Below are 27,646 nucleotides of genomic sequence, written 5' to 3'. Positions count from 1 at the left end.
TTATGCCAGTTAAGCTCGCCACCTTTCAGAGCCCGCATGCTGTCTTGAATGGACAGGGAACTCGTTACCAGGCAATGCACCCAGTTTCTCCACCTCCCACTGTACATCTTGGGGATTTTGGGGGTGGATCTGTGTTCCAGAGTATGGCTGGTTATGCACCTGAAAGTCAGCCGTCCATGCCAAGAAGAGTGTTTGGGGGTATGGAAGGCATGATGTCAAACCCCATGTATGGTAGCATCGGCATGCAGCAAGGTTTTCAGTGCAACCAGGGCCAGTTTGGGGAGCCACAGGGTTATTTTGGCATGGCTGGTCTTTCTGGACAACAGCCAGATATCGCACCTCTGACGCAAAATGTTAATGGCCAAGATGTGCTGATGATGCCTACTACAGTGCCCATGTTGAAGCCCATTTCTTATGACAACTTGCGGGCACTAGAAAAGCCGAAAGCGTACAAAGAAGGTGGTGCAGCTGTAAAGTTCAACACTTTCAGTGGCTTCGAGGATAAGGCAAAGGCTCTCACTTTCCTCCATTAGTTTGATACAGCTTATGCAGGAGGGAATTTTACAGAGGCCTCTAAGGTCAGGAAAGCTGCCACTTTCTTAAAGAACAATGCGCTTACATGGTGGACGACATTGTTAATGCAAGGACAAGCACCGGCCACTTGGGTCTACTTCAAGCAAATGTTTGCATCTACTTGGCTGTCAAATGAATTTGAAGTCGACGTCATGACAGATTGGCACCAGCTTACTTCGGCTACATGCAAGAGCTTGCTAGAGTATAATTGGAGGTCTTGTAAAGCGTTACTCTCAATGACCTCCTACAGATTTGTGCCATTGACTTTCAGATGGACCCAAAAAGAGATTTCAGCTTTTAGTCTCTTAAAGGAAAAGTTGACTTCAGATCCGATAATTGTTTTCCCAGATCTCAAGAAGTCATTTGTGGTCCAGTATGACGCGTGTGGCAGTAACATTGGAGCAGTGCTAATGCAAGACGGACTGGTAGTAGCTTACGAAAGCCGAATTTTGCAAGCCGGAGAAGACTATGCAAGTCTATGAAAAAGAGCTCTTGGCCACGATTCATGCGCTTTCTAGCTTGAAGCACTACCTTTTAGGTGTTGATTTTGTTGTCCAAACAGACCATCAGACCTTGCGATACTTCTTGACACAGTCAAAGTTATCCGAAAAGCATATGCGATGGGCAAACATTCTTTCTATGTTCCACTTCCAAATTATGCATGTGGAAGGCCAGAAGAATGTTGTGACTGATGCATTATCAAGGAAGCCACAAATTTCAGTTGTGATCATCTTGAGTTAGATGATATGAAGGAACAATATGCTACCGATGAAGATTTTGCAATGATCTTTGAACAATTGCAAGAGGGGCAACATCGTGAGCACTACCTCCTCACAAATAATTTTATGATGATGCATGGCAGACTTTGTGTCCCTAGGCCATTGCGACATAAGGTCATGGAAGAAATCATGTCCCACCGTATGCAGGGCATCGTGGTATTGATGTGACAGTTAAAGTGGTACAGATATTCTTCTATTGGCCTACCTTGAGGAGAGAGATGTGGATGCCTTTGTGCGAGCATGCGTGATTTGCCACAAGGTCAAATTTGACAGGCAAAAGGCACCAGGGCTATCACAACCACTACCGATTCCGGATAAGCCATGGGAAAGCATTGCCATGGACTTTATCTTTGATCTTCCAAGAACGCCAACAGGGAATGATGGTATATGGACCATTATCTGCACGTTCAGCAAGCAGGCCCATTTTATCCCTATCAAGAAGAAGATAAAATATGATCAGATGCCACGCTTGTTTATGTAAATGTGTTTAAGTGCCATAGTATGCAACAATCGATTGTCAGTGATCGTGATCCTCGCATGACCAATTTGTTCTAGAGAGGATTGTTTGAGAACATGGGCACTACGCTCAAGTTCTCGTCTTCCTTTCACAAATTGATGGACAGTCAGAAGAGGCTAATTCTATTGTCTTAGATCTGCTGAAATGCTATGTGTCAGATAATAAAGGCAAGTGGGAACACTATTTGCCTATGCTTGAGTATGCGTACAATAATACGATGCATTAGTCGACTGGCAAAGCACCTTTTGAGATTGTTGAAGACAGCAAAAAGGTTCCTCCCATTTTGCATGCAAAGGACAAGATCTTTAAGGCAGATCGATATGTTGAGAACGTGGATGAAATCTATAAGAAAATTAAAGTTGCCTTGGAGAAGACTAACGCAAAACAAAAAAAGGCTGTTGATCGTCACCGTCCTGAATTGCTCTTATCACCTGGTGATTGGATTCTGTTAAGGTTCGAAAAGGCAAGGTTAAAGAAGATGAAGGGCAAGGAACAACTGTTTCCTAAGCTCAGCATGCGTTACTATGGGCCTTTTCAAGTGCTTGACAAGATCAGAGATGTGGCTTACAAGCTAAAATTGCATGATGCGTGGAAGATTCATAATGCGTTTCACATGAGTCTTCTAAGACCCTTCGTGGGTGATGTGCCAGAAGATATGTCAAATGAGGATCAGCCAATAGTTGAGGAACTTCATGAGACCCTGGTACCTGAGCAAGTTTTGGCACATAAGGACAGAAAAGTTAAACGACAGGTTGCAAGACGCTATTTGGTAAAGTTCAAGAACTATCCGCCTATGGATGCAAAGTGTATGGAAGAGTATGAACTGTCAGAGTCACCAAATGTATTGCAGCTTTACCTTGAAGCCTTTGGGTTACAACCTACCTATGTCCCAACCCAACGTGTGCAGAGGAGGGCTAATGATAGAGCTACCACATCAAATGTACATATGAATTCAGTGTAATAGATGGAAATGACAAAAGTATGAAGGTATCATTAAGTCATTTGTATCTATGTGTTACGACCTTTCTTGCGGATACATGCGATGATAAAAGAGTGCTAACAACACAAGATCATCAGTGGCGTGTATTTTTGATATGCAATTGAGGACGTTTCCGATTTCAAGAGGGGGGTATGTCACGAGGACGTGGCAACTGTTAACTATGTCACGAGGACGTGGCAACTGCTAACCTTACTTGTTGGTTTCTTTCCTATGATTATTGTTTTATTTTTGGGACCCTCTTTTTGAAGTTGCAAATAGTCGGACACGGTATGGCCAATGTGAACGGTAGTTTCACTCGTAGACGGGAAGTGGGTCGGCACTGGAATTCGTATAGTAAGAGGATGTCTAGGCTCAATACAAGATCATGTAGGTCCCTACGTCGCACTAAGCAAGTCGGTGGATACTAGGAAGTGAACTCAATAAAGGCACAAAGTCAAGGTGGGATCACCAACAAAAGACAGTTGGGGCACATTGCACTTTTGTTGTGGTCCCAATGAGGATAGATGGTCAGAAGACCAGTGGGAGCCCAACGGAAGCATCTCCTAAAAATTAGGAAACTTCTATTTTGGGGCGTGAAATGTTTTCGCGTCTTTACCTCCAGAATGACAAGGGGAACATTTACAACTCTGCCGCGAAGTCAACTGGGCAACCAGTTGGGAGATTTTTAGGCAGCAACCCCGAAACGGAAAAATGCTTATAATCGCACCAAGTGGCACATTTTTATGCACTTTCCTCATGCATGAAGAAGTGGCGCTGAATTTGTAGCTGGGAGGCCTCATTTTGCAAGAATTGTCACAGGTTAAGAGCTATCGAGTGCTTGCTTTCCTCTCTACGTACAGTGTGGTGCTAGGAGTGATGCCCTGCACACTACACGCTCCCTCTCTCCCCTATGTGCAGTTATGTGATGCCCCACAAGAGGGCTCTTCATTTGTCTGATGTACAGCTGTGTGGTTTCATGCTTTTGGGCTGAGGCAAGAGCCTCTTTGAGCAGGAACAAGAGTAGCTAACTACTACTACAAAAGCAGGCACCGGTGAGGGTGATAACCTCGCCGTAAAGGTGCGATTTCAGCGTTGGTTGTGTACTGTATTTTGACTGTTTTTCAGCCATACGGACGCCAGAACCATTGGGAACAGTGCCGCACTGACAAAGGATAGTTCAAGGACTGCTTAGCGCTGAAAACAGGGCAAAAACCAGTAAATACAGCGAGCTGAATTTACTGTTTTTGGACAGAAATCAGAGGGTTTATGCCAGTGGAAGTGAATTCCAGCAAGGGAATAGGTTTCGCGCAAGTTTTGGGACTATTATGCTGCAGAAATTTGGCCAATACAGGTGGTATCTAGCTGGATACAAGTAAAGAATTCCCAGGACTTTACTATGTAATTTACCCTCTCAAAGTATAAAAAAATACCGAAAGGGGCGCCAATTTTGGGGCCTACAGGTTGTCGGCGCCTGCTCGGAGCATTCTAGCTTCCGAGCCATGTATGTGCTTAAGTGTTAATTCCCGTCGCACGTTCCTTTTGCAAAGCACTCTCTCTCTCTCTCTCTCTCTCTCTCTCTCTCTCTCTCTCTCTCTCTCTCTCTCTCTCTCTCTCTCTCTCTCTCTCTCTCTCTCTGTATCTATGATCTCCCGATTGATTAGAGCCAAGGCCTCCGTACCTCACGCGATCATTCGAGCAGAGCTAGCTGCCCAACCCATGGAGATTGAGGCGCTTACCAGATCAGTGTCCTTTGTGCACAGCCTATGGGATACTACTAGAGACAGATATGCTAGACTGGCCCTTGAGTCTTCCAGACAGTTAGCTCTACTAGGGGACACTTCATGCTGGTATGCACAGAGGACTTCATGGTTTCAGACGCATGGCTTCACCATGGACAGGTTGCCCCCTTTCCAGTATTCTCTTCAGGCACCCTCTCTGTCTCTTACACGGGTGGAGATCACTAGACTCATTCGTCAGGACCTGATCCAGCTCGACACCAGGAGGACATGGATAGAGCCGCCTCAGGAGTTGAGCACGAAGATGGCTTTCTATAGAGAGCATCTTCTCCACCTCACAGGAGATGGGTTTGTGATTCGACCCAGCTACATGGACACACATATGTCTCATGGTTTGCGTTGTGCCATTGGTCAGATACGCACATCCTCACATCAGCTCGAGATTGAGACTGGTAGATTCAGAGGGATACCAGCAGACAGCAGGATATGCCGATTATGCCAGAGAGAGCCAGAGACAGAGTTGCACTACATATGTCATTGCACAGTGTTCTATGAGATACGGGGGCGTTTCCACTGCTTATTCAGAGAGGGTTTTGGTCCTCTATCTAGGGTCATGAGTTATGAGGATCAGAGATGTCTTAGACTATATCTACTTGAGTTACACAGGTGTAGAGACACTTTACTGGGGAGAGCTAGAGAGAGGCAGTCCCAGAGACATTACAGATTTCTTTTCACTAGATATGGGACAGCCAGAGGAGCAGCCACCACTGCAGAGCTCGTCCCACACTCATTCGACCACTACTGGCACTCTCATCGACCAAGCATTGAAGCTACAGAGATACAGACGACCGCGACTGAGGAGAGGAGCTACACAGCATCGACGGAGACTACAACAGAAGATTTGAGCCATACTCTCTCGACATCCAGAGTGCAGATGAGGATGGATCCTCACCATTTCTTCCATCTTTGTTTCACACACTATTACATCCAGTTTATCGGGTACCTATTGTATCAGCTGCTACAGCCACGTAGTTTTAGATTGTAGTAGTAGTAGTAGTATTTTGTTCCACTTCTAGTTCTTTTGTACCCAGACATGGTATTAAATTCACTATTTTGTAACTGATTGGTCTCATAGGTCATTTTGGCCTTTTGAAGACGTTAATATAACATTTCATTTCATTTCTCTCTCTCTCTCTCTCTCTCTCTCTCTCTCTCTCTCTCTCTCTCTCTCTCTCTCTCTCTCTCTCTCTTTTGTACCCAGACATGGTATTAGATTCACTATTTTGTAACTGATTGGTCTCATAGGTCATTTTGGCCTTTTGAAGACGTTAATATAACATTTCATTTCATCTCTCTCTCTCTCTCTCTCTCTCTCTCTCTCTCTCTCTCTCTCTCTCTCTCTCTCTCTCTCTCTCTCTCTCTCTCTCTCTCTCTCTCTCTCTCACACACACACAGTCGGAGATCACCAAGCTCATCCGCCAAGACCTGACCCAGCTAGACACCAGGAGGACATGGATACAACCAGCACAAGAATTGGGCACGAAGATGTCTTTCTACAGAGACCACCTTCTCCAGCTCACGGAAGATGGTTTTGTGACGAGACCAAGGTACATGGATACCCACTTGTCTCATGGGATACGATGTGCTATTGGCCAGTTACACACATCGTCTCACCAGCTACGGATTGAAACTGGGAGATACAGCGGAGTACTGGCAGAGGCCAGGACATGCCCATTGTGTGACCTGGAACCTGAGACATAGCTGCATTATACATGCCGCTGCCCCATCTACTACGAGATACGAGGCCGCTTCCATTGCTTGTTCAGAGAGGGTTTTGGACCACTCTCAAGAATAATGGGATACGAAGATCAAAGATGCCTGGGTTTGTTCTTGCTCGAGCTGCGCACACATAGAGAGAGCCTGCTGAATGGCGAGGCTAGCCAGTCTCAAAGACAGATCACAAACTTCTTCAGAGCAGACACGGGACAACCGCAAGAGCCACTCCCACAGCAGAACTCCCCCTCGTCTCACACCAGAGGCACACTGATCGACTGAGCGATTGAACTGGGGAAATCCAGGCGCCCACGACTGCGAAAGACTACACAGAATCGACGAAGGCTACGACAAAAGATTCGGAGCACGCTGGCCAGGCATGCACGACGCCCGGTCAGACTACTAACCATGGAGGAAATTGATGAGATTCGCCAATGACCGATGCTAGATCTTTTGTGATTCAGTTATCCCAACAAGCCGCCCATTTTGGCTTAGTTTTTTGCTTAGATCACATTGACCAATCCAAGATCCCATAGAATATATCTTTGTTTTGTTTTGTACTGTTGTTAGGTTATTTTGTTACTCTGACTTTGTATCAGATCCACCACCTTGTAACTTTCTGGTCTCATAGGTCATTATGGCCTTTTGAAGACATTAATATAACATTTCATTTCATTTCTCTCTCTCTCTCTCTCTCTCTCTCTCTCTCTCTCTCTCTCTCTCTCTCTCTCTCTCTCTCTCTCTCTCTCTCTCTCTCTCTCTCTCTCTCTCTCTCTCTCTCTCTCTCTCTCTCTCTCTCTCTCTCTCAAGTAAAGTAAAGAATTTCGGGTGAAAGCCAAAGCCTACCGCCCTACAGGCCAATTTCAAGGGACCACTCTCCAAAGTCATGAGGTACGAGGATCAGAGATGCCTGGGTTTGTTTCTGCTCGAGCTACGCAGACACACAGAGAGCCTGATGAGAGAAGAGGCCAACCAGTCTCTGAGACACATCACAAACTTCTTTAGAGCAGACACTTGACACCCGGAGGAGCTACCACCATAGCAGATGTTGTCGCCTCACACCAGAGGCACACCGATCGACCGAGCGACTGAGTTGGGGAGATCCAGACGCCCATGACTGCGGAGGACTACACAACATCGATGGAGGCTACATCAGAGGATTCGGATCACTTTGGCCCGACATGCACGACGCCCAGACTGCTGACCATGGAGGAGATTGATGAGATCCGCCAGCGACCAATGCTGGATCTCTTGTGACTTGTGATTTAGCTATCCCGGCTAGCTGCTTAGTGCACACCTATCAGATTAAGATTTCATAGTATTTATATTTTATCATTTTGTTACTTTCGTATCAGATCCACCACATTGTAACGCTCTGGTCTCATAGGTCATTTTGGCCTTTTGAAGACGTTAATATAATATTTCATTTCTCTCTCTCTCTCTCTCTCTCTCTCTCTCTCTCTCTCTCTCTCTCTCTCTCTCTCTCTCTCTCTCTCTCTCTCTCTCTCTCTCCACTGCTTATTCAGAGAGGGTTTTGGTCCTCTATCTAGGGTCATGAGTTATGAGGATCAGAGATGTCTTGGACTATATCTACTTGAGTTACACAGGTATAGAGACACTTTACTGGGGAGAGCTAGAGAGAGGCAGTCCCAGAGACACATTACAGATTTCTTTTCACTAGATATGGGACAGCCAGAGGAGCAGCCACCACTGCAGAGCTCGTCCCACACTCATTCGACCACTACTGGCACTCTCATCGACCGAGCATTGGAGCTACAGAGATACAAACGACCGCGACTGAGGAGAGGAGCTACACAGCATCGACGGAGACTACAACAGAAGATTCGAGCCATACTCTCTCGACATCCAGAGTGCAAATGAGGATGGATCCTCACCATTTCTTCCATCTTTGTTTCACACACTGTTACATCCAGTTTACCGGGTACCTATTGTATCAGCTGCTACACCCACGTAGTTTTAGATTGTAGTAGTAGTAGTAGTATTTTGTTCCACTTCTAGTTCTTTTCTAGTTCTTTTGTACCCAGACATGGTATTAGATTCACTATTTTGTAACTGATTGGTCTCATAGGTCATTTTGGCCTTTTGAAGACGTTAATATAACATTTCATTTCATTTCATTTCTCTCTCTCGTGATCTAGCTATCCCAGCTAGCTGCTTAGTTCACACCTAGTAGTTTAGGATTCCATAGTATTTTATTGTGACATTTGGCATTTCATTTTTGTCATACTCTGACTTTGTATCAGATCCACCACATTGTAACTTTCTGGTCTCATAGGTCACTTTGGCCTTTTGAAGACGTTAATATAACATTTCTTTTTTTTTTTCTCTCTCTCTCTATAGCCCTGATGTACGCAATAGCAGTGTGGGCACCCGGGTTGACCGATAGCCAGTGGGCACGGATCGAGAGACCAGAGGTATACATGATCTCCTGCCTGTTTTGAGACAAGCACACAGTGCCACAAGACATCATCAAGGCAAAGCTTGCTAACCCCCCCCCCCCCGTAGTGGAGGCACTCTTTCAAACAGTCTGCTTTATCCAGAGAGTGAGAGAGCTCCCGGCTGACAGACTCCCATGGCGAGCATTCGAGGCAGCCATACAAATAGCAGAGTCTGGATATGACAAAGCTTTGTACATTCAGGTCAGAGCATGGTTAGGAGCACATGGCCTTGATTTGGAGAGCTTGCCACCGTTCCAGTATAACCCCGACTCACCCCATATTTGCCAAATGCTGCACCCTACACGCTGCCCCAACTAAGCCACATATCTGACCAATGTTGTACCATATGTGATGGCCAAACCCCCGAGCCTCAAAGACTACAGCTATCCCGGCATAGTGCCTCACCTCAAGAACTGGCATCCCATACCACCAATCCACGCCCTACTACCTAGCTTGGGTGTCCAAGCAAGCACTACCAAGGGCTCATGTGTGCTAATCACAACAGATAGCTCATAAATGAGCCCCGTGTCCTATTTATAGGACCCCATATTATCATAACCATCCTCGATTCCCTCTATAGTTCAAGCGTGGTGATCACACAAGATAGCTCACCTATGAGCCCATGGTCCTATTCATAAAGCATCATGATTGCCTTTATATAGGCGGGGCTTGGTTCACACTACCCACACTGCTCAAGAACCCATCCTCATATGAAACACAAACCCGCCCCCCCCCCCCCCCCCCCCCCCCCAAAAAAAGCCCGCCTATAAAAAGGCAACCCCTCTCCCTCTTAACTCATCAGATTTGGAACGCCCCTACCTTGTGGAGTTCAAGTAGATTATCAAACACAGTTACAAATTCGAATGAGTGCTTTGCGGGTAAAGTACACTCGAGCCAGAGTCTTCATCGACGAATAGTGACAGTTTAAGTTTTGGAATACCCTCTTAAAGTGCAGATAAAGTTACTATCACTATTGTGCAAGGCATTCTTCCCACGTAACCTCTACCATGTGCTCTACAATAGTTCCGCGTCATGCTCCACCTACATGCACTCCCATCTAAGCACCTCCATCTGCAAATGTTCATCATTTAGATCCTCCCTAAGCTCATTCACAGCCAACAGCATTCACCATCCTTGTTGGCATTCTTTCCTTGTTTGATATTTGTGATGCACCAATATAGCGCCAAAAAAAAGGGACCCAAAGTAGCCTACGTCACTGCCTGCTTTTACACTTCCGCTCTTGAATATATCCACTGTAAGCTAAGTTTTGAGAGTGGCGGTGTACAATAAACCACTTTAACACAACTTATGACCCTCTATCTTAAACATTGTCACATGTTTCCTCTCTTTCTCACCTTGTGCAACCTCACCCCTATGCTTGCTAGCACATCATTGAGTAACACATTACACATTTCTCTACAAAGTCACACATCCCCTTCTCTCAGCCCTAAGCACCTCAGCCTTGTGCTTACAAGCCACATTATCAAACACATCATAACCCCCCACAGGAACAGAAGGTATCTATGATTGTCATAGTTGGTGTACAGGTCCTGCTATGATGGCTGATTGTAGCCAAATAATTCTAGAAAAGGTTGGTAAACAACCAACCTGGCTGTTACTACACACGAGTTGTAAAGAGTGACCCATTTTAATAAGGCTCATTCACTACACATGAGTTGTAAAAAGTGACCCTGTTTCGGCAAGCGTCAGCACCGAACTTCTCAAGGAAGGTGCGGAAGGGGGGGCGTGGGGTTTGCCCGCGGGGGGGGGGGGGGGGGGGGGGGGGGGGGGGGGGGGGGGGGGGGGTTTGCTGTAACTCAACCCCTCTAAAAAAATCCATGGTAACCTGTTGCACCCTATTGGACATGTTCCTCTGAAACCCTCTTCTATTATATATATCTACCTAGGTGCTTGTATATTGAAAGGTAAGAACAAAGGTCTCCTATAGACTTCAAAATAAAACGGTGTTTGGACTTCCTTGCATATCACACACTACATTTTCTGCCACACAGTTTTTTAATTGACCAGTCCACAACGAGCTAGTTTGTACTTATTTAAATTACAAAGAAACAAAGAACTACCTTACGAACCAATTTGCCGACAGCATCAATCACTGACAGAACCTTCCTCCCACTAGCAAGTTGACGCCTAGAAAACAAGCAGTGGAATATGGAGCCAGACCATCTCACTTTGAACTAGCAGGACACTAAAAATAGTAGCAGCAAATGTTATAAAAGAGACACCTTGAAAACATTCCAGAGACTTTTGCAGTGAATACTCTCCTTGCTGCTTCCAGAAATTCACTTTGAGAAGCCTTGGCCACTTTGTCCACATACTCCACAACCTTGCCAGTAAAGCGGAAATCATAAAAGATATCGACAAGGATCACATATTGAATGAACACTAAAGGAAAACTATCAGACAAGGATTACGTATTGAATGAACACTAAAGGACAAGCTCACACAGCTTATGAACAATACACTGTCATGATCTGGTAACCCCATGATTAAAAGATTAAGACAATATATAATGACCACATGACACAGAAGATAAAGACAAAGAAGTTTAACAGAAAGAAAGGAAGGAAGGAAGATTCTATTAACGTCTTTAAAAGGCCAGACTCAGCCTATGAAACAAATCAATGTACATGTGTGGTATATCTTTTGTCATCCCAAAAAAAAGGAAAAGCTGGACTGGAAATAGAAGACTACAGCTAACTAATAAGCTGATGCTAGGAATTGATCTGGAGTATACAAGAGTAGGGGGTTGCCAAAACGGGTGGTAGCCAAGATGGATGGCTGGATGATGGAGCTCTACTGCTAGATGCAGGACTATACGCATAGGGTATACAATCTAGCTAACTCCATCATGTACTACACTGGGGGGTGTAGTATTGTGTACATCAAAGAGGGGGGTATCAGCAGCTCCCTAAAGAATATGCCTCGATCTGATCTGAGCTGAGCAAGGCGCTCTGTAGTCTCTGGGTGAAACTGGTCTCTGATCTCTGTCATCTCTCAGTGGTAGAGACAGGCGTCAAAAAGCCAGGTGCCCCATGTCTCTTGCTGGCCCTGAGTGTCTCTGCCCTCTGTAGAGTGACTCCCTACTGGTGGGCAGAAGTGGATTGGATCTCTGGGTGAAACTGGTCTCTGATCTCTGTCATCTCTCAGTGATAGAGACAGGCGTCAAAAAGCCAGGTGCCCCATGTCTCTTGCTGGCCCTGAGTGTCTCTGCCCTCTGTAGAGTGACCCCCTACTGATGGGCAGAGGTGGATTGGATCTCTGAAAAAATGCAGTTATCTATGTCTGACACTCCCTGCAAGGTGTTATCCGGGATTATAAAGAGAGCTTTCTGTGTTATGAGTGTCTAGTATAAACCTTGCCAGGATGCACTAATCTGCTTACTCTAAGAGCATACAGAGGGAGCGATGCCCTTTGAACAGGGTGGGGTGTCGGTCCCTGATGGTGGACTAGGCCTTGCAGCCGCATCCATAATGCTCCTCATCCTCCACCTCCCCCAGTCTCTCCCTCCCTGCATAGTCTGCATTGACTTCAACCACACAAGATTGTACATGGATATTATGAGATTTAAATCAAACACATAATTTGCATGCTGAAAATAGACCAATTTTAGCAGAAGTTGGACATCAACAATGTTTAGCAAAAAAATTGGAGTTTTAAACATGTCAAATGGTCATCAATGGGAAGAAGAGTGAATTTTAATGAATGAGATTTATTGTTTCAGCAATATTGTTTCAAAAAAACGGAGTCAAGATGGTAGGAGACAAAGCCAAAGCCCTTACAAATGCAGTAAGCAGCTTTATTGGTTTATGCTCTTATTCTAAATGACTATCAAACATTTTGCCTTTATTGCTTGTCTACTTCACACCTACATGAAAATAGAGCCCATTCCATGCAGATTAACAAGAAATTTCTCCTTTCAATACTAGGGTTTACTAATGAAGAAATTCTCATTTGTCCATACCTACAAACCTAAATTTGGAAGCATTTGATCTTTTTTAACCTTAATCTAGGTGTTTTCACCTTGGCCTTCAAGAGCTAGGAAATGTCTCTCTCTGAACAAGTCATTTTGCTTTGGGCCTCCAGCGTTTCGCAGTCAGGTTGCATATCCTCCACACTAAGTTCCATGAGGTCTTTAGACTCCTTGGTGATAGGATCTTTTGTGGGGAGGTATACGCAGGCATCTTAAGGTACCAAGTGGTTCAAACAAAAAGGCGCACCTGTGCCCGCCAGTGGTCTTCGACCCACGACATCCACTTTAACAGGCTCGAGCTCTAACCATGCAGTCTTGTGGGATTTCTTGGCCCCCTAGCAAAAGATAGCCTTATATCACACACTTACCTGGTGAAAGTAAACTTGGACAGAAAATGTAAACTTGGACACAGGCCCACTAATCAAACTGCTCTCGTGATCTCGATTTCCGTGCCCCAGTTTGTATTCATCGATCCCACAGCTCCCTCTTTATTCAATACCCCATGTCCTATCGTGTTTAGGGAAACCCTGTTACTATACAAACCCCATGGAGAGAAAAAGGCTATCCATGCTCACCTCCTAGTAGTCTGGTTACCTGCCGTCTGATGTCTTCCGGCTCCAAACAAAGAAAAAATGAGGGTAGACATGCTCATGTCCACACTAGACTGCCGCCCTTGTACTTACACTCCAGCCGTCGTTCTCAACTGTTACAAAATATATGACAGCTCTCTTTTCGCCAAGACTCTTGTTCTAATGATGATCTCTTCTTCCCAACATTGCTGTGGAATAGGTGGGTGAAAGGACAACAAAAGCAAAATGAATTCAACTGTTAGTAGAGGAAAGACTATTTTAGATTGGAAGCTGAACTTTATGTTGTTTTACAGTCATCCTCCCGATACAAAAAAGGATTTCTAAACGCTTAGCTTGCTTTTTAATATTTCATGCCAAATAAGTTTGTTCTTGGATAGTGCCTGAGTTATGTAAGAGCTACATAGAGATACAGTAGTTAACACATAATGAAACCAAAAATAGAGCCCCTTCTATCAAATCCTTTCAGCTGATTAAAACCGAATAATGATCAACGCATAGCAATATAAGAAACCTTTTTAGCCTCCACCCTGTCACTTCCAAACAGAGCCTTGAAAACCCGGCTGCAATATATAGCATCACTATTTAAGGCTGTCCAAAGCAAGGAAATGATGGTCTTTACAACCTGCAAAACAAAGGGCTCAACATGCTGCAGCTTAGATCTTTGCCTGCATGAAAAGCACCATGAATTACCTTTTTCCTATAAAAAGCAACACCATGAATATTGAATGGAATTTTTCGGGATCGCAATGCTGTTTGAAAAATCCTTCCAGTCACCTTATAAAGCAAACATCATTAGAGAATTACCAATACTGTTATGCCTTGAACATTCAAATATCACAAATGTCACAGTAGCAACACTTTATGAAAAAAAGGAGACTTCCTCAGGAATCCATATCAAAAAGATTTATTTGAGCAAATTATTTGCTATAGTTAACTAGTCAGTTCAATGAGACCATCAAGCAAACGACTTACTTGACGACGATATAAAATGGCAAAGTTTCCATAACTAGATTTGTTGGGGGACAATTTCTGTGCACTCATAATGATGGTATCAATTGCAAAGCAGCATTGTGCATCATCATTCCTGCATTCCTTTACACTTATCTAAAATTATTAAGGAAGCATCAGCAGCTTGAAGCTTGAGAACTAAAACAAAACAACTTATTATATCTCTGTTACAGTACAAAGCTTCCTAGCATTGTTCACACAAGTTCATAAGCTGTAAATCTGGGTTAACCGCAAGCTTTCAACCACATTTCAGATAATAATTAGCTTACACAACTAGCAAAACTTTTATGGATACCATTTCACCATACTCATTATTGGTCACTGCTTGTTTGCCTTCACAGCGATTGACGTTGTTTCCAATGAGAGCAGCAGCAGCCTCTACGATACATCTAGTTGAACGGTAGTTATGTTGCAGCCTAACCTGCAAGAAGGGTATGATAATTTTTAGTGACAATTAAAGAAAACTAGATGTCCTTTAATGACTATTTAGAAAGCAAATTTTATGCAAAAAGATCCTCTACCTCCTTCAAGTCGTGAAAGTCCTTTCGGAAGGCCTCAAAATTATTAGAGTCTGCACCATTAAAGCTAAATATGGACTGCAATTATACGCGTTAATATTAGATTGTAAGAGTCTGATACACCAAGGAAATAACATTAACTTACTTGATCATCATCACCAACAACAGTAATCCGCTTCTGAGATCCAAGTAGACGCAAGAGCTCATATTGCATTTTGCTGGTATCTTGAAACTCATCAACGAGTAGACAAGTCCATTTTAACAAGCACTGCTTCAAGGCTAACATGAAAAGGTATTCAAGTAAACTATAAGAATCAGATGGGAAACACATTTTTTCATAATAAAATAATCCAAATCAAAACAACCAGGAAGCCTTCATAAATCACCCAAAAGAAATATGTAACCAATCAGATCTACCTTCCTCGTCATCAAGAAGCAATGCAACTGCGTGATTAATGAAATCGTGATAATCAAGAGCATCACAAGTTGCTAGTGTTGCATTATAATGCCTCAAAACAGCTGCCTGAAACCAGTACATCAGTCTTGAGCACAACAGCTAATAAAACTTTCCAACACTGAAACACATCAAATAATCTAATGCGTACCCCTGACACATTTCCAACACTTTCAAAGTATTCAGGTGTTTGTCCAGAAGCTTTGGCCTGAAATAAAGGAACCACCAGTCAGTCTCTCAACTGACAAGGATGTAAAAGCAGTTTTTCTCATGATTCTTACTTGAGTCACAAACTTGTCCCATTTTCTAGCCCTTTCTTTCAGCAACCTTGGATCGCTAAGCTGATCAGAAGTGGAACCAATGCTAGCATTTAAAGCAGCACCAACCACTGATGGAACATCCTTTGACGACTGAATTTCAGGCAAGGCCAGCCTTGTTGCTTCAATGACTGCCCTCCTTTGTTGCCCATGCCCATACACCAAAAAATCAGGAGAACGCCCCAGCCTGCAGATTTCACAAGGAAAATAAGATTAGGAAACAGATTTTAACGTAGACTCCTTTCAGATCATTTCTCAACACAATCAATAATTTGCAATCACAAAGACTTGACAAGTCTCCTCACTTTTCTGCATTGGATCGACACAGCTGCAAGCAGAAAGAGTGGAAGGTGCAGACATTCAGTTCTTTAGAGACCGATTTACCAACATGAGCACCAACTCTCTCCTTCATTTCTGTTGCAGCTGCAGTTGTGAAAGTCATTGCCAGGATGTTTGTAGCTTGCACACCCTATCAAGATTAACATTAATGAATGAAAACTCATAAGGGTCCATGGAACAACCAAGGGGAAGTAAAACATGTAAATCAAAACCTCACTCAACAGACGTAAGAGGCGAGCAACCATTGTTGAAGTCTGCAACCAGTCATTCAGAGACTTCAAACACTAACCAAGTGGCGTAATGAAACAGAATCAAACTTAAGGATGACACTTATGCTTCAACATTGAATGATGATTACAGAACCAGGCGATGAAACCTCCTTACGTAAAGCTTTTGCCTGAATAACTGAGAGAGCAGATTTTTTTCAATCATAACAAGGTTAAAGCATTACCTTGCCACTTCCAGGCCCTGCAAGAATAAGCAATGGCTTTTGTATGTCACTAAGCACCGCTTCTCTCTGTGTGTCATTTAATGTCTGTAAGTATGCAGGCAGCATTTTTGAGGCATCGGCAGAAGCTTCACCTAAACAAGATTCTAGGATAGATGAGGATGGCAAACAATTAACTGCAACTGTATTAACAGTGGAGCTTGACATTTGCACTAGAATATCTGTCTCAGAAATTGACTTCAGCCTAGGTTGAACACATGAACTTTCACAACTGATTGACAAGCCATTAGCTTCTTGCAAAACATTCAAAGTAACTTGCTGCTCTGGAACCACAGTATCTAAAGATGCACTCCTTGTACAAGATTGATCTGCTTCCTCAAGACTGTCAAACTTTGTATCTATCATGGATGACAGTATCTCCTGCAAATAGAACTCTGTTGATGAAGTCAAAACACCAGCCTCTTCTGATGCTACGGGTATGGAGGCCTTTGTAGAATCTACCTGTGAGGATGAAGGTGGGTATAGCTCAAAGACACTGCCTTCTATTGTTGCTGGCAGTACTGCAGTTTTGGGGTGACCTTCCATAGAGGAACATGAGAGTTGAGAACTATTCTGAGAGTATGAATTCCGAGATTGTTCGGGGGGCCTATTTGTAGATAACTGCATTAGAGGAGCTCTAGCTGAAGAAAGGGAATCCAGTTGCATACACATGTTCTCGTCAAGATCTGAGTCTGGTATAAGCACCTCCTCAATGTGAAGTGGAAGCAGCGCCTTGTTTGCACCAGCCATGGACAGGTTATTTTCCGGCATTCTTGAATCTAAAGATACCCTGTAAGCAGGCATTCAATGATCAACCACGCAGGAAATCTTTGTATATTGAACAACCTTTGGACAAATGGCTGAAAGTACTGCACCTGCTGGTATTAGAGGAGAAGATGCAAACTGAATTTTTTTTCTGTACAGGTGTCAGGAAATTCTCTGTTTCTGAGAAAGTTTTTTGCAGTTTGAGGTCTGAATTCACTTGTGTCGTCGGTAATGAACATGGTGGTGTGAAACTTCTGGTTAAAGGTGAGGTATCAAGAGAGCATTGAGCATCACCAGGCCTTCCAGCTTCAATAGCTGCTGCCGGTAGAGCCGGCATCCCCTGAATTGCTTGATTACATTCAGGTTTTGAATGGACTCTGTGCCCAATCAAATAGCGGCCCATATTTATTACAACCCATCTACAATCCAAACATCAGCAAGAATAAAGAAGAACCAATGTATAGCAACTATTTCATGTCATCTCAACATTCAAGGTGCTCCCCACTCTCTTGATAAATGTGACTTAAGACTGGATATGCAGCCAACATCATATACAACTATTGGCTCTCAATCTTATTATCAATATACCACGAAGGCTTTCATTTTTTCACCTCTTTGGGCACCTGACATGAGGCAGCCAACATCATATACAACTATTGGCTCTCAATCTTATTATCAATATACCACGAAGGCTTTCATTTTTTCACCTCTTTGGGCACCTGACATGAGGCAGTCTGCAATGTGATCAAAGGGCTGAACAAACAGCATATAAAGAGCAAACCAGTAGAATTTTATAAATCCTTTCTCCATGAATACATTGAGCACTGTTTCGCTTTCTAGTATGGATCTGTCCGTGCCTAATTATTACGCACTTAATTACCCGCACTTAAAAAACATTTTCAATAATGATGACAGTCACAACCTAAACGTAAACAACACATACTACATATCATACTCTCTGGTACTTCACAAACACAAACGAAAACGAATCTTATTCATCAGATAGTACAGAGTGGCTGAAAGAGCCCCTTGGAACAACCTCAGAACAACATTCCCGGGCAATCTGACACGCTCCGGAAATAAGGGCATTCAAGATGACAGAACATTATCGGGATCCAAAACAGAACATTACAGAATAGCCGAAACAAATTTTGGCTGTCCAGAAAGCCCGGCCATAACAGCAGGCAGCACACAGCTTTTTGGAAAAAAACTAATTGCCGTTTTATGCAACGGATGACTACCACCATCTTTTGGGGCCTCTTCATTTTTGTGGAAAGAAGGAGCCCTGATGTATGCAGAAGCACTGTAAAGTTTAGCTGGATTCGTAAAACTTAAAAAATGTCAACTCCTTGACTTGATTTGCCCTAACTTAAGAAGTTGAATCTTCAGATTGGAGTTCCGACTTTGTGAGAGTTGATACTCAAATCCTTAAGTTGCTTCCTGACTGTGAACTTGTCACTTAATAAAGATGCATGTGTTACCATACATGTATACCATGTATGCATATACAAAATGTCTATAGGCTATTAGGCATTTTTACCAGACCTTTAACCTTGTGCTTACTAACATCACCACAAAATGTTTTACCCTCAAATGTGAAATATGTTGAACACAATGTTATAACATTTCATTTCATTTCACCTTAAAACATTTCACTCTCGCCAGCCTTAGTAGCAATTGACACTCTCTCCCCCTCTTCTTGTGCTCAAAGAACAAACGTGTATACTAAGTAGTGAGGATCTCTTGATGCTACAATATGCCTATAACCTACCACTAATACCACGTGCCAACAGGAAAAAAACTGATACAGACTTGAAACAACTGGAAAGAACCAAAAAGAAACTCCACACTTTATTCTGAGTCGGCATGGTAGAGGCAAAGTTCCCTTTAAGAGAGTGTTTGCCCCCAAATAGGAAACCCCTGCAGTATTTGTTTGTTATATCGATCAACAATTGTTACAAGTTGCAGAGTGAGCACTCTCACGAAAACCTGCGTTAAAATTGAGCATAATGCTCCCAGAGTCAAAAGCAACTTTCATAAGCTTCTTTTAGGAACAATTTTGTTTATAAGGCAAAAAATAGTGTGCCCCCCTTTTGATATGAGAACATGTTTCATTTCACTGGCCTCCGTATTTTCTTCAAACCTGCGTCTCTATGCTTGCACTCTCTACGCCTGTTCTCTCTCTGTCTAAAGTTCAACACATACAACAAGGTCTGCACAAATTTCTTGTGGCTTCTAAAGGCATTTGTGTGGCTTTTGGGCATTTTGTGTGGCTCTGTGTATGCATCATGTGTTGGTCATGGGGTAAACAATAATAATAAATTGTTTGTTCTTTGGAGTCTGTATTGAGCTAGAAAAGATCGACTTGATGACAACAGGATTTTTCTCAAATGAGAAACTGTCAGCCTAAGTGGCTAGTGGCTCCTAATTAACAATCCTACACTCTTTGCTGAGTTTGTTGTATTTTGGTGCCTTTTGCACAGTTTCACTTGGTTCTTGACAGAAGGGAAGGATACTCTCAAGCCTCCATATGTGAAATGCTAGAATTTATTCATTAGCGTGGGCAATGCTACAAATGAGTTAACAGCTAATAGCCGGAGATGACAGAGCTTATACAATAGGCGGTTGACAATTGCAGCATTGTTTGCCTAACACCCAAGTGACCATCAATCACTATCATACATCATCAGAAACCCCATGCTCCCGATGCTATATATTACAAAATGTCTTGAAAAGATAGGAGAATGCAATTAACAGAGAGAATCTTGTGGCACTCTCTTTACAGGCTGAGCAGATGAGATGGAGAAGTTCGAAGCAACTTGATGGCCACAAGATTTTTCCAAAGGTGGGAAACCGTCAGCTACAAGCAGGTAACGGGTCACGGGCAGGTCAAGAACGGCGGGTCGTGGTCGGGGACGGGACGGCAAAAGTTAGGGAACGGGGACGGGGGTCGGAACGACCAAATAAAAAACAAAAAAAAGGTATGTTTTGACCTACACTGTCTGCCCGCTATATACACACACCCTCTGGTGGGAAACCTAACCCTAAATGGCTGCAGATGGGAAGCCCTAACCCTAAATGGTTGCAGATGGAAAACCCTAACCCTAAATGGCTGCAAAGATGACATGTGGCTGTACTGTACGGACAAGTCCCCGTTTTGCGGCGCAAATCACAGAAACCGTACAGGCTGACGTGGCAGTTTTTGGTGCGGCAGTTTTTTTGGCAGCTTTTGCTGGCTTTATTCTACACAAATAGAAAGAGAGAGATTGAGAACTCTTTTGCTTTATTTTACAAAAGCATAAGAGAGAGAAAGAAGGAGCCTCTGCTTTTATTTTTATGAGGGCTTTAATCTTCAAAAGCTTTTGGAATTTTAGGCTTTTGATTTTCAGCTTTTGGGGCTCTGCTTTTGGCAACCCTTGTACTCTTCAAATAAGTGGGTAGGCCACTCACAACTCAGAGCATATGGACGTAGAGTCTAATGTGAGCACCTGCCCGCACTCTTGTACTTTGAACTCAAATTAATACAAAAAGAAACACCGAAAGGGACACCAGTCTTTGGGGCCAATATCTCTAGGCACGAAACTCCGCTAGGCCAGTGTTGAATCAATTGTGAACTGTGAACTGTTTTGAAGTGGTTATTTGGTGCTCTCGTGGTAGATTCTTGACTTGGAGTGTCCAAAGTCTATTACAGTGGTATCAGAGCACGGCTGATTTCTCTTCTACGGGAAATCGGATCCCAAAATTTTTTTCCGCGGCACCTATGGCTTCAGGCAAAGATCAGTCGACTCCCTCTGCATCTGGAGATGCGGGAAGGGATCACAACGAAGATACCGACAAGGAGTATGGCCCGCCTCGGCCTACTCAGGCGGAGCGTCGAGAGATGGAGCGTCGTCAATTGATCGGCAATGCAACAAAGATGATGCTCAATTTTACGAAGGACCCAAATTTGCAAAATATATGAGCGAGACTTCTTTCTAGGAAGTGCATGTGCAGTGTGACAGAAAACCACAACACCACCCCCAAAACCCACTCTCAAGAAACCTTTTGCTCACAAGAAATATTCAGAGAAGGAATTAGAAGAGGTGGTTGATGCGCGAATTGCTCAGCTTTTTGACGTGCAAAACAAAGCCAAAAAGCACGGCAAAAAGCAAAAGAAAGGCACTGACTTCCCGGGCTATTTGGGTCATCGGTCGACATTTGAAAAGGCAAAGAAACAGATGAAGCGTGTTCGATTTGAAGGAGTACCCAGTTCTTCTTCTTCTTCTTCTTCTTCTTCTTCTTCTTCTTCTTCTTCTTCTGACAGTTCTTCTAGCTCATTTGACTCGAGCAAAGAAGACCGAAAAGGTAAAAAGTGAGGCAAGAAGCAACGCTTGAGAGGTCTAAATCTCGCCCAGTGAGTGACAGTTCTACAGAGGACTCGTCTAAAGACAGTTCAGACTCTAACGACAGCCACTTTTATGCAAAGAAGAAGAATTTTTATAAAGCCAACCAGTATGACTTTCTAGAAGACAAAAGCAAGAAAGTCCGAGAGTTTAAGGAAGGTGGACAGTCAATTAAATTTGACACATTTTCGGGATATAAAGATGCTTCGAAGGCTTTGTCTTTTATACAGCAGTTTGACATCACTTTCGCAGGAGGACGCTACTCAGAGCACTCTAAGATTCGGAGAGCTGCATCTTACTCTAAGGGGAATGCTCGAACTTGGTGGTCCACGCTTTTTTTAAACAAGATTGCGCCAGTTAAATGGCTGAAATTTAAGAAGCTTTTTATTTCTTCTTAGCTAACTCGAGAGTATGAACGCGTTATACGAGCTGCTTGGAACCATCTTCGGATGACCAACAAAGATACAATGGACGCTTATTGCGAGAGATTCTGGAGCTCTTTTCTACCCGCCTCTTCATTCAAGAAGATCTCGTCCAGAGAACAGATTGAGCAGTTTACCTTGGGTTTACCTACAGAGATCCCAGATCACTGCTTGGAACAGAAGTCAGATTCTATTCAAGAGTTGATGAGTCATGCGAAACAGGGTTTTGCAATTCACTCTGGCAGTTTGACCTACCCCACTGATGAGATCATGACACAAAGAGCCGAACAGACTTCGACGAATGAAAGTAGAAAGAGAAAGAGCAACCCAGAAAAGAAGGATGCACGACCCAAGCATACTCCTCAAGAGCGGGCTCGCTTCATTAGGGAAGAGAAGTGCTTTGGATGCGGGGAAACTCGACATATCTCCGCGAAGTGCCCTAAAAAAGCACAGAAAGAACAGAATGACAAGGCTGACGAAAGGCCTGAGAGTTCGAGAGCAGCTGAGGAACGTGGAAGAAAAGGCAAGATGAAAACAGGACTGGTTCTAGATTGTGTGGGTGCACGATCCGAGCACAATGGACGAGAGTACAGAACTTTGCCGAGCTTGGGGCAAAGTGAAAGACCAAGAGGCCCTAATCTTCTTTGATGGAGGAGCCAAGGCCAACTTCATTTCACCGGAATTGGCGGTGCGGCTCGAGATCACTCCCGATCGGATGGGACCACTTGCGCAGGCAGTTCTAGCGGCGCCCGGCAGGGACGTAGCCATTACACCTATCATTGGCAAACTTCAGTTGCATTGTCAGGAGTATTTGGGGCATGAGGACTTTTACATAATGCCTTTGGAAGGTTGTGATGTTCTCTTGGGAATTCCCTGGTACCACAAGAACAACGCCGTGGTCGATTATCGGGCGAGGAAAGTGACATTGACGACAGAGAAGGGCAGAACCATTGTACTCGATGTAAAACTTAAGGGTGAGTCTGTCCCTATTGTATCGGCTTCGGCCATTTCAAAGTTAATGAAATCCAGTCTGTTTGTTAACTCGATCTTTATGAAAGAGTTGAGTGATGAGGATAGGACAAATATGTCTCAACTTGATAAAATACACCAAGATTTTCTCCACTCTCATGCCGATTGCTTCTCAGAGGGCCTGCCAAGCGAGTTACCACCTGCTCCTCCTGAAGATCATACCATTGATCTGATACCAGGAAGCACACCACCGAACCGGCCACCTTACCGTGTGAGCCGAGCACAGAATGAAGAGATTATGAACCAAGTGAAAGACCTCTTGGAAAAGGGTCTTGTCCAACCTAGTACTTCACCGTATTGCTCTCCAGTGTTATTGGTTTTGAAGAAAGACGGATCTTGGAGAATGTGCATCGATTATAGAGCTCTCAACAAAATCACCATCAAGAACAGATTTCCGATTCCTAGGATCAATGATATACTCGACAAATTACAGGGATCCTCGTGCTTTAGCAGGATTGATCTGAAGAGTGGATATCATCATATCAGCGCCGAGAGATGTCTACAAGACAGCCTTTCGAACGACTTTTGGGTTATTTGAGTTTTTAGTGATGCCTTTTGGCTTAACCAATGCTCCTGCGACATTTAACCGGATGATGGACAGGATTTTTCCAGAGTACATGCTATTTGTTGGCACTTTCTTTGATGATATCATTGTTTTCTCCAAGAATGAGGCAAAACATAGAGATCATCAGCTTCACGTCTTTCAGGCATTGAATTTTTCCTACCAGAGATACACTTTTTGGGACACATTGTCTCAGCAACGGGAGTGCAAATGGATCCGGCCAAGATAGAGACTATCCGTGATTGGCCCGATTTGAAGAATGTCCATGAAGTTAGAAGCTTCTTGGGATTGTGTTCGTACTACAGGCGGTTCATTTGAAAGTTTGCAGAGGTTGCTTCCCCTTTGCATGTTTTGACACAGAAAGGAGTCCCTTTCTCGTGGGGACCCACAGAGGTGACTGCCTTTCAGACTTTGAAAGAGAAATTGACTACGAGACCAGTTTTGACTTTGCCGGACTTGCAAAAGTCTTTTGAAGTATATTGTGATGCTTGTGGTCGTAGTCTTGGTGCGGTCTTAATGCAAGAAGGCCATGTCATTGCTTACGAGAGCCGATTGTTCTCAAGGACGGAAATGACAGCACAGATTTATGAGAAAGAGCTTTTGGCGGTTATCCATGCTCTTACTCAGTGGCAGCACTACCTACTCGCAACGGATTTTACTGTCTTTACAGACCATCAGAGTTTTCGCTACTTCTTGTCACAGAAGCAGCTATTGGAAAAGCAGATGCGGTGGGCGAACATCTTGTCACATTTTCACTACCAGATTGTCCATGTTCAGGGACAAAAGAATGTGGTGGCAGATGCTTTGTCTCGGAAGCCGTTGGTTCTGGCTATTTCCACGATACATCATAGGAGCTTCGAGAATATCGTCGACCATATGCCACAGATCCAGATTTCGCAAACGTTTTCACACGGATACGGGATGGGGAGACAGTAGCGGGATATTCCATTCGGGATGGCTACTTGATGAGAAAAACCATGTTGTGCGTTACACGGTAGTTGAGGGAAAAGGTTATGACTGAATGCCATTGTCCACCTTTTACGGGTCACCGCGGCAATGCAACCACCATGAAAGGGGTAGAGAAATACTTCTTTTGGCCGAGGCTCAAGAAGGATGTGGAAGAGTTTGTGCGCAGTTCCTTGGTATGTGAAACGTACGAGGAGATAGGATCTCCCGGCTACACAGACCGCCTACAGATACGCGTCGGACGAACCACCCGACCATAGCCACCATCCGGCAGCTTCTCTGTGCTGGGGCCAGCGTCCGAGGACGTAGGCGTGCACATGTAAGACCGAGCGTCCCATACCACCCGGCCTCACCTCCTCGAGGTGACCTCACGCACTCCTAGCCTCGCACGCTAACCATTGGCACTCTGCCAGTGGGGGGTCGATCCCCGCAAATGAGGCCTTGGCCTCCCTTTTATAATAATGGCCCGCCACACTGGTCGTGTTCACACTACGTCCGTCAGGACACTGGACGCCCATCCCGACGGCATCTGGGCTAGATCCCCTCTTTTGTGAGCGGGACACATAACATACTTCCCCCCTTAAGAACCATTGATGTCCTCATCAATGAAGTGGGGATATTGAGCCTTCAAAGCTCGAACAGGTTCCCAAGTAGCGAACCTTTCAGATTGACCCTTCCATTTAATTAAGTACTCATCATAAGCCTTATGACGCGAATGATGGGTACGATGATCTAGAACTGCTTCTGGTTCTCGAGAAATATACTCAGTTTGCATATCTTGCCATACATTTTCCTCGATAGGCACAACAACGTCGGCTTCGCCCAATTTCACTTTAAGGCGGCTGACATGAAACACTGGATGTACACTAACATCCGAAGGAAGAGCCAGTTTGTAGGCAACTTGGCCAATTTTCTTTGTGATAAAAAACGGACCACAATATCTAGCTGAAAGCTTATAATGCTTCCCGTTCGCATAGTCTTGGAATCCTTGGGTATCTTCAGATAGACCCATTGTCCTACATCTAAAGTCCTTGGAGACCTCTTTTGATTAGCATAAGTAGTGACTCGATCACGAGCCGTCCTTATACTTTCCTTAGCCAATTCGAGCATTTCTTGCATGTCATACAAGAAATCACGAGCTTGGCGTTCCTTGACTTTCTCTAAGCCAATAGCAATCGGGGATTTAGGCTCGAATCCATACATCAGCATGAATGGGCTAAATCCAGTAGCAAAAACTCTAACTGTGGAAGATACCTTTCCCAATCAGACTGCCTGTGAGAGACATAGGCTCTCAACATGTCCTCTAACGTCTGATTCATCCTCTCCGTTTGTCCGTCCGACTCAGGATGGTCAGAAGACGACATACTCAACTTCGTCTAAAGATGAGTAAACACATCTCGCCAAAATCGGCCAGTGAACTTAGTATCTCGATCACTGACGATATCTTCTACCATATACAAGGCATTAACCTCAGGAATCCTGCTGAGCGCATCGGCAACTCGATTGCTGGATCCTTTTCTATAACGGATCTCAAAGTCAAACTCTTGCATAAGCTCAACCCATCTAGCCTTCCGACCTCTGAGATCACCCTAATCACAGATATAGCGCAAGGAATGATAATCTGTCCATGCAACAAACGTAGAGCCATACAAGTAGTGCCGCCATTTCCTCAGGGCGTGGACTACGGTGTAAAGCTCCTTCTCATACGTTGGATAACGCATCTCAACGTCAGAAAGTTTCTTACTTTCAAACGCCACAGGACGTCCATCCTGGTATAATGCCGCACCAATAGCATAATCACTAGCATCCGTTTCAACCACAAACGGTTTACTAGGATCCACAATTTGCAATATTGGCGCAGTAGTCACCAAGTGCTTTAGTATCCGAAAGCTCTTGTAGAGACGCTCATTCCAGACAACAGGGGGATTACCCTTACGATGAGGACCCGAAGTCTTCGGCCCTTTCACCCCTCCTTTTAAAAGTTGCGTAAGCGGAGCAGCAACTTTAGAGTAATCCTTGATGAACTTGCAAAAGAATCCAGTAAAGCCTAAAAAGGACTTTACTTGGCGTACATTCTTCAGAATGGGCGAATTTCGCACTTTATCCAACTTCTCAGGGTCGACGCGAATTCCATCGCAAGTAATGATGTGACCCAAGTACAGAAGCTCTTTCTTAAAGAATTCGCACTTCTCAATTCTCAATACTTCGAGAACAGTGCATATATGCACTAGGTGCTAAGACAAACTTCGGCTGTAGATCAAGATATCAACGAGAAATACAACAACGAAGTTGCCTAAAAATGGTCTTAGCGGATGATTCATCATCTGCTGGAACGTAGCTGGAGCATTGGTCAAACCAAAAGGCAAGACCAAAAACTCGTAGTGACCATAACGCATATGGAAGTCTGTCTTAGGGATATCTTCCAGTTTGATCCGTATCTAATGATAGCTTGATCGCATGTCTATCTTCGTAAAATACAACGCTCCATGGAGCCGATCTATCAGATCGTCCATGCGCTAGAGCGGATACTTGTTCTTGACAGTGAGCTTATTCAACCCCTTGTAATCCACGCAAAAGCGCATAGTGTTATCGTTCTTTCGAGAAAGTAGCACTGACGCTCCCCACGGAGATTTGCTAGGCCGAACAAAACCCCTGTCGAGATAATCCTTCAGTTGTCGCTAAATCTCGTCCTCCTCGGTTTTGCTAAACCAATAGGGTTGCTTTGAGAAGGGCTGAATACCAGCCACCAACTCAATGCCATGATCTACTCCTCTCGAAGGCGGCAAGCCAGGAGGTAGATCATAAGGAAAAACATCCTCGAAATCAGTCATGATTCCTCGGATAAGGTTGGATTCGTTGGAATCCCCAAGTTCAACAAAAGAACATGAAACATTTTTACGAAATTCAGTGATGACAGAAGTACCAAGCACTAATGAATCAAACCAAGCAGATGGTACACATTGATAAAAGTCAACATCAGAAGACTTTATTTCTTTATAC

General features: G+C 44.0%; 1 protein-coding gene across 8 annotated transcripts in view; it reads right to left on the bottom strand.

The window, feature by feature from the left end:
* The window catches only part of SRS2 (P-loop containing nucleoside triphosphate hydrolases superfamily protein), a 221,544-nt gene that overhangs the window by 163,934 nt on the left and 29,964 nt on the right, over positions 1 to 27,646 (bottom strand). For 5 of the 8 annotated variants that reach the window (XM_086517620.1, XM_086517619.1, XM_086517617.1 and 2 more), the window contains exons 2-16: positions 17,396 to 17,704; positions 16,485 to 17,310; positions 16,246 to 16,287; positions 16,000 to 16,163; positions 15,659 to 15,881; positions 15,529 to 15,585; positions 15,341 to 15,446; positions 15,069 to 15,202; positions 14,927 to 15,001; positions 14,701 to 14,826; positions 14,370 to 14,501; positions 14,088 to 14,171; positions 13,909 to 14,019; positions 11,060 to 11,160; positions 10,898 to 10,964 (exon numbers count right to left, since the gene is read on the bottom strand). In XM_086517620.1, the coding sequence (XP_086373746.1) occupies positions 10,898 to 10,964; positions 11,060 to 11,160; positions 13,909 to 14,019; positions 14,088 to 14,171; positions 14,370 to 14,501; positions 14,701 to 14,826; positions 14,927 to 15,001; positions 15,069 to 15,202; positions 15,341 to 15,446; positions 15,529 to 15,585; positions 15,659 to 15,881; positions 16,000 to 16,163; positions 16,246 to 16,287; positions 16,485 to 17,310; positions 17,396 to 17,704 (2,557 nt within the window). The remainder of the gene's footprint in view (positions 1 to 10,897; positions 10,965 to 11,059; positions 11,161 to 13,908; positions 14,020 to 14,087; positions 14,172 to 14,369; positions 14,502 to 14,700; positions 14,827 to 14,926; positions 15,002 to 15,068; positions 15,203 to 15,340; positions 15,447 to 15,528; positions 15,586 to 15,658; positions 15,882 to 15,999; positions 16,164 to 16,245; positions 16,288 to 16,484; positions 17,311 to 17,395; positions 17,705 to 27,646) is intronic. The other 3 variants (XM_086517618.1, XM_086517615.1, XM_086517616.1) reach the window with 3 other exon arrangements.

This window comes from Adiantum capillus-veneris, chromosome 8 (genome assembly GCF_014529385.1).
Source record: "Adiantum capillus-veneris isolate H3 chromosome 8, ASM1452938v2, whole genome shotgun sequence".
Lineage (NCBI taxonomy): Eukaryota > Viridiplantae > Streptophyta > Polypodiopsida > Polypodiales > Pteridaceae > Adiantum > Adiantum capillus-veneris.
This window is presented reverse-complemented; position numbering and strand designations above follow the sequence as displayed.